We start from the raw sequence: 12197 nt of genomic DNA, 5'->3' as shown, positions 1-12197 counted from the left end.
AACATATTATCAACAACAACAAAAAAATATAATTTTTCTCTCTCTCTCTCTCTCTCTCTTCGAAACAATCTAATTTTCTCGTAAATTGAACGACCGCGGAATCAAGGGAACTGTGCATCTAATCAACAGAGGAATGAAGAGCTGTTCATGGACTCTGTTTATAAACCGATGCTGAGGCAGGAGGCCAAGCTCTGTTCCTAACAGATGGGTTTTTTTTTTCTCCTCTGAGCCAAGTGTCTTAATGTTTGTTTTTGTTTTGTTTTGTTTTTTAAATAAATAACATACACTATTATTTATAGTTGTAAGCATGTGTTGAATGTAAATGTTTTGATGGATTTAGTAGTTTGATATTCAGGAAAATGTTCTGCACTGCTGCACATTTAAAGCGTTTTATACAGATTAGGAGTGGAACACATTATCACCACCTCTTGAAAAAAATCTGCAACACACCAAATTATCTTCATGCTATATAGTATATTTTATCCTGCAATATGTGGAGGTGTAATGATTTTCTATAGTAAATAGTAAGTATACATACAGAAATATTTACCAATCACTAGTGCTGCATTTAGTAATACTATACTGGCAAAAGTATAGCTATACAACATTCAATTAAACCAATGTGATGTTTTTATTTGTAACTTCTCCACAACAGATACTCTCTCAGACACTGTACAGTTAGTTGTTTTGGAATAAGCTTCTCCAGTTACAGTACTGGAGTTCTAAAGAAAACAATATTCACCATCTGTGTCCATCTGTTCCTGATGAAATACTGTATCAAACAGTCGATCGTGAGATATCAGATATGAAAGGATCTGAACCAGTTAACCTTGCTACAACATCCCGTGGCTTAAAAAAAACAACTAAAATGGCTCTGTGACCCAATGGTGGAGCCCTGAAACTCCATTATTCAGATTATAAATCAAGTCTTCTGAATAGATAATAAAATGTGTTCCTTGCTACATACTGTTGCTTGACTAGTAATAGGAGAAAATTAGGACCGTAGGAAGTAGACTTAATTATCAGTTGGAGTTTATAATGTGGTACCTTAAAATGACGTGTTACTGTATTCCAGTTCCATACTCTTAGGGCCCAGTATCGCTGTCCTTTCTTATGTATTTAATTAGATTAGCCTATCAGCTTCAGTTTTAAACTTAGCTTGTGTTTCAGTGGGCTCTGCAAAACTGAATTAAAGTAAACTACAAGATGCTACTAAAGTAACGAGCATTACACATTAGACAAACATTGTGACCTCTCTCACCCCTCCACTGAGTTGATATGGAGCCAGGCTGTTCCTTCTCATCACTGCACAGGGTGTCTGTTCCACAGCTTTTTACTGGATCCAATCTAATGCGCCCCTCCCCCCAACCCCTCCCACTAAAAACTGACATTCCCACTCCCCACTGTAATACTGATGTGGTTTGATAACAATCAGAGAAACACTGCCTCCTAGTGTCAGAGCAGTACTAAAAGGCCATGTGTTAACACTGGCAGTGTAGTGGAGTTTAGAAACACTGCCCCCTAGTGTAGTACAAATTAGAACACAGGGGGCTCAGCTTTTATGCCTCTGCCTATGGCTGTAGTGTAATATAAACTGTAGTGTAATTTTACTTTCCCAGAGCAGGCATCGTTACTGATACCATTGTCTCATTCCCAGGTGTATCTTAGACCTCACTGTCGGAAACAAAACTTCTTGTTTGGTCATCAGAATGTATCAGAGATGTGTAGTGCAGTGTCTAGTGCACTGATGCAATGGTAGAACAAGGGCCGCTAGTGGTATTGTTCCGCAGTGGTAATATTTGTGTATAGTGTGGTAGCATATCTAGAGGACAGCTGTGCACTATGTGTTCCTAATTCATTGTGCTGCTATTGCAAGCTATGTGTGGTCAAAATAATGTTTTGTCAAGTATTTCATACATGAAGGAAGGACAGCACTTGGGCAGCTTAACTTCCTGAATATCTCCTATTGTAGAGTTTGAAATATGTGCTACTCATTTATTTATTTTTGTCTCTAAAATAGATTTTTGTTATTTAGATTACAACTGTATTATATAACCAAATAGACCAAGGTAAGATGAAAAAGCATGTCTTTGCTTCAGCTGAGCACTAGAGGGCCCCCAAAGACAAAAACTGTTACTGTTCACTCAGCTTGGCTTCTCAAGTTTAGAGAAATGACCTGACCTGCTTTCAAGAGAGCAGTTTTTCCTTGTCATGTGTCCCAGTTTTATAGGTTTCTAATTGAAGCACGGCTACCTCTGTTGATTAAGGTGAAGGAGCGCTCATCTCACAGTGAAATATCAGTCCCATCATATCTTGGAGTGTATAGCGACCGAGTGACCTACAGACCCACAGTTTAGAACACTGGTGCAGCATTTCTAACACAGCCTCTGAAACGGTTGTCAAAATGCATGCAAGAGAAGTAAAATATACAAATTAGCTTGAAAAACTGTAAACAGATGTACTTGGAATGCAAAAGGACTCATCAACATTAAACGTAATAAAAAATAATGCAACAAGAAACTTTTGGGGGCTCAAACTTATTGTGCTAACTGAATGTTTTTTTGTGAAATTGTAAAACAAATCCAAAAATTTAAAAAAAAAAATAAAAAAACCTCTCTTAAGGAATATTGAGCACAAAGAGTGAGCGCATTTCAAATACAAAAAGTATGTAGGACCTTTTTAAGTTGGAAGGTGTTCAAAGAGCTCTTTTATGCCAGCCATCTGAAGCAAAACGTTGAATTACCCAGCCCCCCCACCCACTATCACCACCACCAGCACCACACACACAGACCAACTTTCAAAATGAGTATTTCCTACAGCAGACCTCATTTAATAGTTTGATCTCAGATTAAGTATCATTTCCTGTAACATGACTGATTTTGACAAACTGCTGGCCCTAAATGAAAGTTAACTTGCATTGAACATTATCTGAAATGATTAACACACTTGTAATCTTCTCTTGTAAACACAGCCTGAATCTGCAGCGAACAAAAACACGCCATCAGATTGCTTAAGTTCAGCATAAAAGTCATACAAGGCGTTATTACTTTACATAGTGAAATAAGTAAAATGACTTGTAAGAAAGGGCATGCTCATTGGTTCCCATAGAAAAATACTATTGACATGGTTGTCTGATATGCTACAATAGGTTGTTTGGTAAAAGGACCATGCAACTCCATTTAAGGGGTTCTGCCACAAATTTTATTGCTAGGAGGTTAGATATGCCTTATAATGAATAATTATTTGTTAACTTTTCTTTGCATCACTTTGTAATAACGTGCAAATTCGTTTAACTGTTCGGCCTAACTGGTAATTAATTTTCTTAGTGTATCTATTAAATCAAAATGTATTACGAGTTAAAAAATGTTAGCCTACAAAAAAAAATAAGTACATACGGTATGGAAAGGTTAAACGTTTAATGATAAGTGTCAAAACAAAGTACAAACAAATAAAAATATGTCTAAAACATACACAATCTAGCATAAGTGGTGCAAAGGCAAGAACTGATTTTTATCTATGACAGTGCACACTGGAGAAAAGGCAACTGCTCCTGATACCTGGAACACCATTGTGTTTTATATGGCCAAGCTTTGAAAGAGATCCGAGTAACCCAATGGTTTCAAACAGTACTGAAAGGTATAATCGAATTGGGTCAACTTGAAACTACCCCTTTTCATGAGCTATACTTCAGCTGCAAATGACATGACATATTACAGGGTTTATTGTGCAACAAATACCACGTATAGTGCTGTATATACCAAGAGTTACTGATAACATCACAGAGACATTTAGCATTAAGATCATAATCAGAACAACATATTTGAATAGTTTCATTACTGGAAACTCCTCCATGAAGCTGAGGTCTGTCTTTTTTTTCAACTCTAAATGCTAAATATATATTTGCTACAGATGGTTAAAACAGCTAAATGCTTTGATAATTGATTCATTTTGTTGTATACTGAATCAGCCCTAAAGTAGTCGCTTGCATATGACTCATTGCAGCTGTAGGTCAAGTTCGTTATACTGAGCAGTACATACATGAGAAGCATGCTGGGATATGTTTTGTTGTTCTTCCTGGAAATCTTGGAAAACAGGATGTATCTGGATCCTGGTCGAGAGAATTATTTTAAATGTGCTAATAAAAATAAATCAATCTTAACCAGACATTAAAACATCGAAATGATGCCCTCCTACTAGCTGTTCTTTAGCTGCTGTTTACTTTACTGCTCATCACTGAAATTGATTACAAAGAACATTACTGTCCAAGACAAATAAATGCCCTTTAATGACTTTGTGTGGTGTGTTTTCTTTGTTTGACTAAAACAGAGAGGGACTTTTCTAGACTCCCAGGTTATAACACAGAAAAGAATAAGCCAGAAAAACTGAAATCTGAAAACATGTTTTTAAGCAATGAGACTATGAAAACCAAGTACTAAAAAGGTAGGGGGTCTCCAACACAGAGCCTCCAGTAAGGGGTGTTGGGGATGGGAATGGAGTTGGGGTAGGTGTTGGTAGTGCAGTCATGCCTCCATTGGGTCACAGCTTTGTCTTCAATATACTTGATCATTCAGCAGCTTGGTACTGCCTTTCAAAGCTGACATCACTCCTCCTCTGCTTTGCTTCTGGCCAGTTCAAGGGAAAAGAATTGATGCTCATCCCATAGACCTTGTGTCTGAGGGCTTTGGGATCCGAATGAGGAGCTGATTGATAAATGCAAACATGACCATTCATTCCAGTAGCCGTTGTCATTCAAATGTATTCATCTTTGAGGTATGATGAGTGAAACTCATAGGAAATCAACCTTTTCACTTAAGGTTTTGCTGCAGTCAAAATCCTTTGATCTGAATGTGACTCCACTTGAATCACGGCAGAGCACAGACAGGAGGGGCATGTTCTGACACAGAACAGAAGAGATAGGTGTCAGCTGAGGAAAACCCTCATAGTTTCTATAAATACAGGAGTAAAGGATAGAAGCTGTGAACTTCAAAAAATGAAGTTAATCAAGTCAGTATTCTTATCTTTAAAGATAATTCCACATTGGAGAGTAACAGTGGGTACATGTTCTTCTTGAATAACCCAGCTCCTGTATTATATATAACATCATTAAATGAGAATACATCTCAACAAACAAACCCTGCAAAAATTGCTGTATGACATTTTTAAATGTACTTTAACAATAAGTAGTCATTACAGTGAGCACTTCAAAACTCAATGTAAGCTTTTTAACAAAAATGAGAATTGGTGGAGAGCAATGACCACAGCAAATATTAAAGTTGCATCAGGTTCATTCTTATCAGCCTGCTATTTCCCTAATGCTTTGGAATTGTTGGTCTAATACAGATTTGATATGGCCTCAAATGCAATCTAATGCACTTATTTCAATTTGCCATAATATGATTCAAGGTTTTTTTTTTCTGCTCCTGAATTAAACATAATTTTTACAATCCCAGGGGCCTAGGTGGTACATTCGTCGACGTCTGTCTGTCTGGACAACAGCAATTAAGAAGCATGCTGCGAATTTATCTAGCCTCCCTCTAGCCAACATCAGAGTTTATGCACATCTCATTTATCTCACAGACTTCATTTAGAAAGTCATTTAAACATAACTTAAATGAAAGGGTACATTAAGATCATAAGAGAATGCTAAATGATATAAGCAGTTCTGGTGTTGTTTAAACACTGCATTAATAGGAATGTAAATTCCTGGCAACATGCATTAGTGTAAGGAATATAGCGTATATCCAATTGGACCTTCTTTAGCATGTTTTCTAATTGGTTGATAAGCTATTTTCAGAACTGCTTGCCAAAGCAATTCTACATAGTAAATGTGATGACAATGGCTTTTACAAGTTAACCTGACAACCAGCACTATTAAAGACAATTAATTGGAAACCTGCTGTCTGATATCATTAACCCAAGTACTGTAACAGATTGTGTTAGGAGATGCTATTCTACATCTTGTGGATGAAGATCACTGTGAGCTTTTATGGTACTCTTTTGTATTTCACATGTTTTGTATATGTAGGTGGTGTTCCTTTTCAAAGAACCCATCATTCCTGGATTCATGTTGACTGGCTATCTACCCAATACTCCACATTGCGAAGAAGACTGAATGGCCAGCAGGGATCCGTGTGGCAAACAAACAAACAAAAACAAAACAGAAACTAAAAAACATACAATTGTTTCTAAAAAATATTTATTGATTATGTTATGTACTTTTTAATACTGTAAATAATGATTGTTCTGATTAAAAGTTGCTAATATATAAAAAAGAATTAGTAATATAATATACAATGACAATGGCTTCAGCAGTGGTCAGAACCACAGAGCTCCCCTTGCATTGTTCAGACGTGTCTTTTCCAGTGTTGAAGGTTTCTCTGATTTGGGCCTGGCTGGTGAATGCAGCCACTGCGTTAGGGGACAAGTCAGTTGGACCTACACTCAACATCATTCCCTTTGTGGAATCACTGAGAACCTTCTGCTTTCACACATGGCTTCTGAGTCACGTGACACATCATGTAACAACAGACATTGTAGACTAGGAGATTTTCTAATTGTACTTGCAGTCTTACATATGCTTACATTTATGACCAATCAGTGTATTATAGCCTATATTTTTTTTCAAGAGGTAAAAGTCTTTTTTTTTTCTGTACTAAAATAAATATCTGTAGTCAAACTCCAGCTGAACCATTGACTCATCAAGCACTCAAGTAAATCAGAAATTGAATAAATAAATAAATAAAATAGATTTAAAAATAAAATTATAATAATAATAAATAACAATTCAATTAAATCTCTTTAAAAATGCTTTAGTGTAGTCATTTAACGGGGCTAGTTGAATCATCAACAGCTTTTCCTCCTAAGAGGTGCTCTGTAGAAAACTTGGTAATAAACATAGGCATTGCCAAGCCACAGCAGGACCCCTAGGACTTGGGAGACCATCCGGAGGAGAGGGGCTGCCCATACACAGCCCTGGAGCAGCGGGAAGTCCAGGCTGTGGTCTCCATGGAAACTGAGGCCTGCTCGCTGGAGGCTCTCTGCAGCCTGCAAAACGGCTAACTCCCCTAGCACGGCTACCCAGATCAAGGTGCAGGCCAGCCGGGCCCAACGAACTGTCCTGAGGCCCCGTGACTCAACTGGCAAGACAGTGATGAGCAGGACCTCCAGACTGAGGCAGCTGAGTAGCAGCAAGCTTGCATGCTCATTGGCATTCAGGAGGTTGTGACAGAGGCCCTCCAGAAAGCTAGGCCCACCAGCCAGCAGTTTGACATCCGTGTAGCCCTGGAGGAGCTCTGCGATTCGGAGAAGGACCAGCACATCTGCTTGAACCAGGTGGGAGATGAATACCGTGGAGGACTTGCGAGAGATGGAAGGGGACTGGAGGACCACTGCTGTGTAAACGCTTCCCAGCATTCCAAACACAGAGGCCAAGAAGTTCGAGGAAGGCAGAATCAGGTACTGGATGTATTTCAGCAGCAGGTACCTTCGTAAAACATTTCTGGGGTCAGTTTCTGGGCGACTTGCTGAATTGTCATGGTTTCTGTGAGAAAAAAAAGATTCAATAAATACTTCCCTCCATGTCTCTGCTAACTGTGTTTCCTGCATGCAGTCAGCACTTCACTGTAAATCTGTACATAGGCATATTATTCACTGTTGTCTGTCTGAAATTTAGTCACAGTATTTGGGTTATACAACACAAGTTGCTGAAAAGTAAACTTTTTCACGCCCTGCTTTTAAGTATTTTTACTGCTAAAGACATCAGCGTTTTCTGTTTATATAGACTTTGTAACGCTGTAAATTTTAATTGGCACATACATTATTTGCTTCTGCTGTTTATGCCATGTAAACACATACACTGTAGAGACAGCTGCATGCCTTTCCATTAGCATATACAGCACATGAAATCGAAGCCCATTTCACAGATCCAGTACTACCGAAGAAAAACACTTTTAAAAGGGGTTTAAATACAGCGAAACACTTGTACATTTGCACCATTTGAACATTTTTACAAAATATTATATTTTATATCTCTTAAATAGAAATGATCATCGATATTGTTGGAGAATAAATAGATTCTCAATCTTTAGACTTACAAATGTGTATGTCCCATATTCCCACAGCAGATGCAGGATCAGTGCCTGCACTTTGTCTTCTAAATACACCTTTTACACACAACAATATTGCCAGTTCGGTGTCGGCAATTTGGCGGCTTAACCACATTTACTCAGAAGGCAGATAAGATCGCGTTAGCGTAATTTGTTAGTGCTCAGTACCGTGATCAAAACAATGATGCCTTTGGTACCTGTCGTGGTATGTGTTATATTTTTCACTATACTTTCTAAATATCACAATAGACTAATGAAAAGATTGGAAGACATACAGATAGACTTTTTAGCCATGACTTGCTTTCTATCACGCACACACCGCGTGTCATTACTTTTCTGCCATTGTGGAATACGCATTAGCATCCCGCACAGTTCCATCAAGTTGTTTATTTATCTGTTCTGTTGCTGATACTAGTCAAAAGCTCCCTGACTACCTGTTTTTCGGACCAATTACTGCCTGGGTCACTTTATTTCTTCAATCAACTGTGGCAGAACAGGAAATTCAATTTACTTGGAGAAAAAAAAAAAAAAAAAAAAAAAAAATCCACCTTAAATTGAACGCAAAATGCGGTGCCTGTGACGGCTTCAGTGCCAAATTGCTTCAGTGTAAACACTGGACAGTGATGCTCCAACCTGACATAAAGACCGTACAAAAATAATATAACCTTTTGTTGTCTAATTCACTTGCAATGCCTTGCACTGTTAACCGGACACCAGAAATTTGATTTCTAAATCAATTATTTTGAGAATGCTGATGCATTTCCTTACCATGCCTTAAAAACTGCAATTCCCACAAAAAATCTAAAAACAAAACTGAAAATTCCCAGTCTCATCAACACCTCTATGGTACTTACATTTGCTGATAAGAATATTTTGTAGCGAGACCCATCTTTGCACCCGTCCTACAGGCAGTCGGAACTAAAATAATCTCTTTCTGTCTCTCTGTGATGCTTCCAGGCTTCAGCACGTAACAGCCCGCAGTGCCCAATCACTGCCGCCGCCTTGTGATGATTACGTCTCATTTTGGGAGCTACTCAGTGCTCCCCTAACTCCTGTGTGATGCCTGATGACTAGGATGAGATGACGTGTTTTGACTTTCGTAATAATATATTTTTTTAATGGTAATTCTAATACTCTCCAGGATTCTCAGAAGTTTTGAATTATTATATATGGTCTGTCTAATATACTTATCCACACACCTTTTCATCCAGCTGTCTGTCATAATTCCCCTATCCATGTGCCCGTGGGTCTTCTTTGTATATGCGTGTTCCGTTTTTACTGTCAGGGGCTATTTTAATGATCATAATAGCGACAGATCTAAATATCGCCACCCTTAAACCCGTTTTATCTCAAACTGCTGTCTTTAATTGTTTTTTTTTTCTTCTTCTAATTAAATGGTAAACAAGATGGTCAATTGAACAGCTGGGGGGCACCAGCATGATTCATAGACAGAAACAATGATGAGATTCAGCTCCCTCACAATGTAGATCCTTAAAATAGAACCACATCTGTCTGTAAATCTGTTGATCAACCTGCTATAAGAAGAGTAAACCCTTTGGAACACATATCCAGCACAATACAACAGAAACTGAGAAATGCTCACTTTAGAACAGAGGAAATCCAGCATGGTTTAATGTTGTTATTCTCTGATTAGTATCAGGGGTGTGTGTGTGTGTGTCATTGAGATGGTTAGCAACAATAATAGCAACAACTGGCAATCCCAAATCTTATGCATCTGGTTCCAGGCAGTTAAATACCAGGAAAATCACATGGCTTGTAACTTGAGCCACAAGACCCTTGGGCTACACAGTATGGTTGAGTTCAATAAAGCAGGGCCTGTCTGAATGAATAAAAAGCGTCTTCTGTTCAAAAGAGTTACGAATTTGGAAACTGAGTTTCATTGCATGAGTTAACACATTTCGTCAAGGGGAAGCGCTATTCCTTTGACTCATGGTAATATGTTGTAACACTGACTACCAGTGTTTTTAATGGCAACCACTGACATGTTTTGATACAATGAGGTCTGTTTTAATGATAAACGGTAGCAAGTTTGCATACCACAGACCAAATTTCAGTTTTTAATAATTGTGTATCGTAATGTGGATAAGTGGGTTAATAAATCAACTCTTTGGGAAAACCCCAACAGGATTAACCTACAGTAAAGGTTAAAAATGTTGGCTCATAAAAAAAAAAAAAAAAAAAAAAAAAAAAAAAACTGTCACAGAAAAGCTGTGCTGTACAGCTGTGGCCAAAAGTTTTGCATCACCCCATAGAATTAAATAATTGTGTTTCATAAAGTTGAATGAAACCTGTTGAATAATGTGATGTTAACATCCTGAATTACTTGCCGCTTTGTAGTTTTCCAAATACAATTAACTGCCAAAAATGGACCAACATGACATTTTGGAATCTAACATGATAACCTGTACTACTATTGTGACTTCTGGTAGACTTTTGCATATAATTTTGTAGTTTCTTTGATTACATAATAAAAGATCAAAATTATCCATCCATTATCATTAACTGCTTAATCCTTTACAGGGTTGCGGTGAGCCAGAGCCTAACCCAGCAAACACAGGGCGCTACTACACCTTGGACGCCAGTCCATCGCAGGGCATCACACACACGGGGCAATTTAGAATGACCAATCAACCTGAACAGCTTGTCTTTGGACTGTGGGAGGAAACCGGAGTACCCAGAGAGAACCCACACGAACACAGGGAGTACATGCAAACTCCACACAGACAGACCCCTAGGCTGGAATCGAACCCAGGACCCCAGCACTGTTAGGCAGCAGCACTAACCACTACGCCAATTTAAAATTCTAGGTGATGCTAAACTTTCTGTCATAGCTGTACATGATCGCTTGTGGTATACCCTCTACCTTTATGTTGTACTGCACACTATTCCACTTCTCAACTGTTAGGTGTCTAAATGACTGTAATCATAATTATAACTGCTCTGAAAATAGGTCATCCCATAAGAAATACATCAGCCTAAACTTTAACACACAGACTTCTGTGTGTGTGCCATGGAATGTGCTGCTTAACAGAGTTCCTATCTGCTTTTCTGATATTAAACCCCCACCACACCAATCAATAAAATCAATGGGATTTTATTTTTGCAAACTAATATTTCTAAGTGTGGTTTTGAGTTCTCCTCTTAAGTGCAGTACACTTTATAAATGATTTTGAGCAAATATACCAGTACACTGTATAGGACAAAACAGCACAAAAAGGAAATGTTTTGTAAAACAGCACTTCCAGACCAATTGGACTAATAATGAGTGAAGTCATAATTTCATTCCCTCTTTGGTTTACTGTAGCAACAAAGAATAATAACAACATTGCAGACTGGAAATGACAACCAAGTAAGTGGATGACAATGCATTGCAATGGCAGTAGCCATCTGGGCTTCTGTGTACAGGGATTGGAAATGAGTCACTAGCAATAACTGCAACAGACTTCCCAACCTCTGCTAATTAAGAAACACACTTTTTCATATTTCTGATTGTCGTGTTTTATATTTTTACTATTTCTGGTTATATTATATATAATTTAGTTTATTTAGGTGTTATTCACACAATAAATCTAATTCTATTTCATCATGCTCTTTACAAATAAAACATTAAACACTTTACATTTTTGTTTTTGTGCACAACTTTAGAAAGGAAATACAGAGCCCCCTCTATTTCATTATCTGACTAAGAAATCAACAAATCGCAAAACAATGAAAACACTGAGTTAGTCCTTATCCTTATTCTGTTAAGTATAGTACATGACAATTTCGAGCTGCAAGAGTTAATTAACCAAACTTGTGAATTATCAAATCATGAAATCACGAGGGGGAACTGGAATACCATTATAATACCAGTTACACATGGAATAAACCCTATCAGAACAGCAGAGCACCAGAGAATTACAACAACCATGCACCGCAGTGCTGATACAAAAGCATGCCGCAGATCCTTCTTGACTCAAGGTCCCCTGTCACAATAGGCATCCTAACTGAAGACCTCCACCCAATAAATTCTAAGAGAAATGATGTTTACAATCACTCTGAGTTGAAGTATAAAGGCACACACTTGGCACG

At 38.0% G+C, this 12197-nt stretch overlaps 1 protein-coding gene across 1 annotated transcript; it reads right to left on the bottom strand.

The window, feature by feature from the left end:
- Nucleotides 1-6281: 6281 nt before the first annotated feature.
- LOC121318760 (proteinase-activated receptor 1-like) lies at nucleotides 6282-9123 on the bottom strand. Its single transcript, XM_041255786.1, has 2 exons — nucleotides 8960-9123; nucleotides 6282-7540 (listed from the first exon to the last, which is right to left on the bottom strand). The coding sequence occupies exons 1-2, from the start codon at nucleotides 8992-8994 to the stop codon at nucleotides 6844-6846; spliced, it is 732 nt and encodes a 243-aa protein (XP_041111720.1). The 5' UTR covers nucleotides 8995-9123; the 3' UTR covers nucleotides 6282-6843.
- Nucleotides 9124-12197: the final 3074 nt, after the last annotated feature.

This window comes from Polyodon spathula, chromosome 7, assembly GCF_017654505.1.
Source record: "Polyodon spathula isolate WHYD16114869_AA chromosome 7, ASM1765450v1, whole genome shotgun sequence".
Classification (NCBI taxonomy): Eukaryota; Metazoa; Chordata; class Actinopteri; order Acipenseriformes; family Polyodontidae; genus Polyodon; species Polyodon spathula.
Note: the sequence above shows the minus strand (reverse complement) of the source record. Positions and strands in the feature narration are given on the sequence as shown.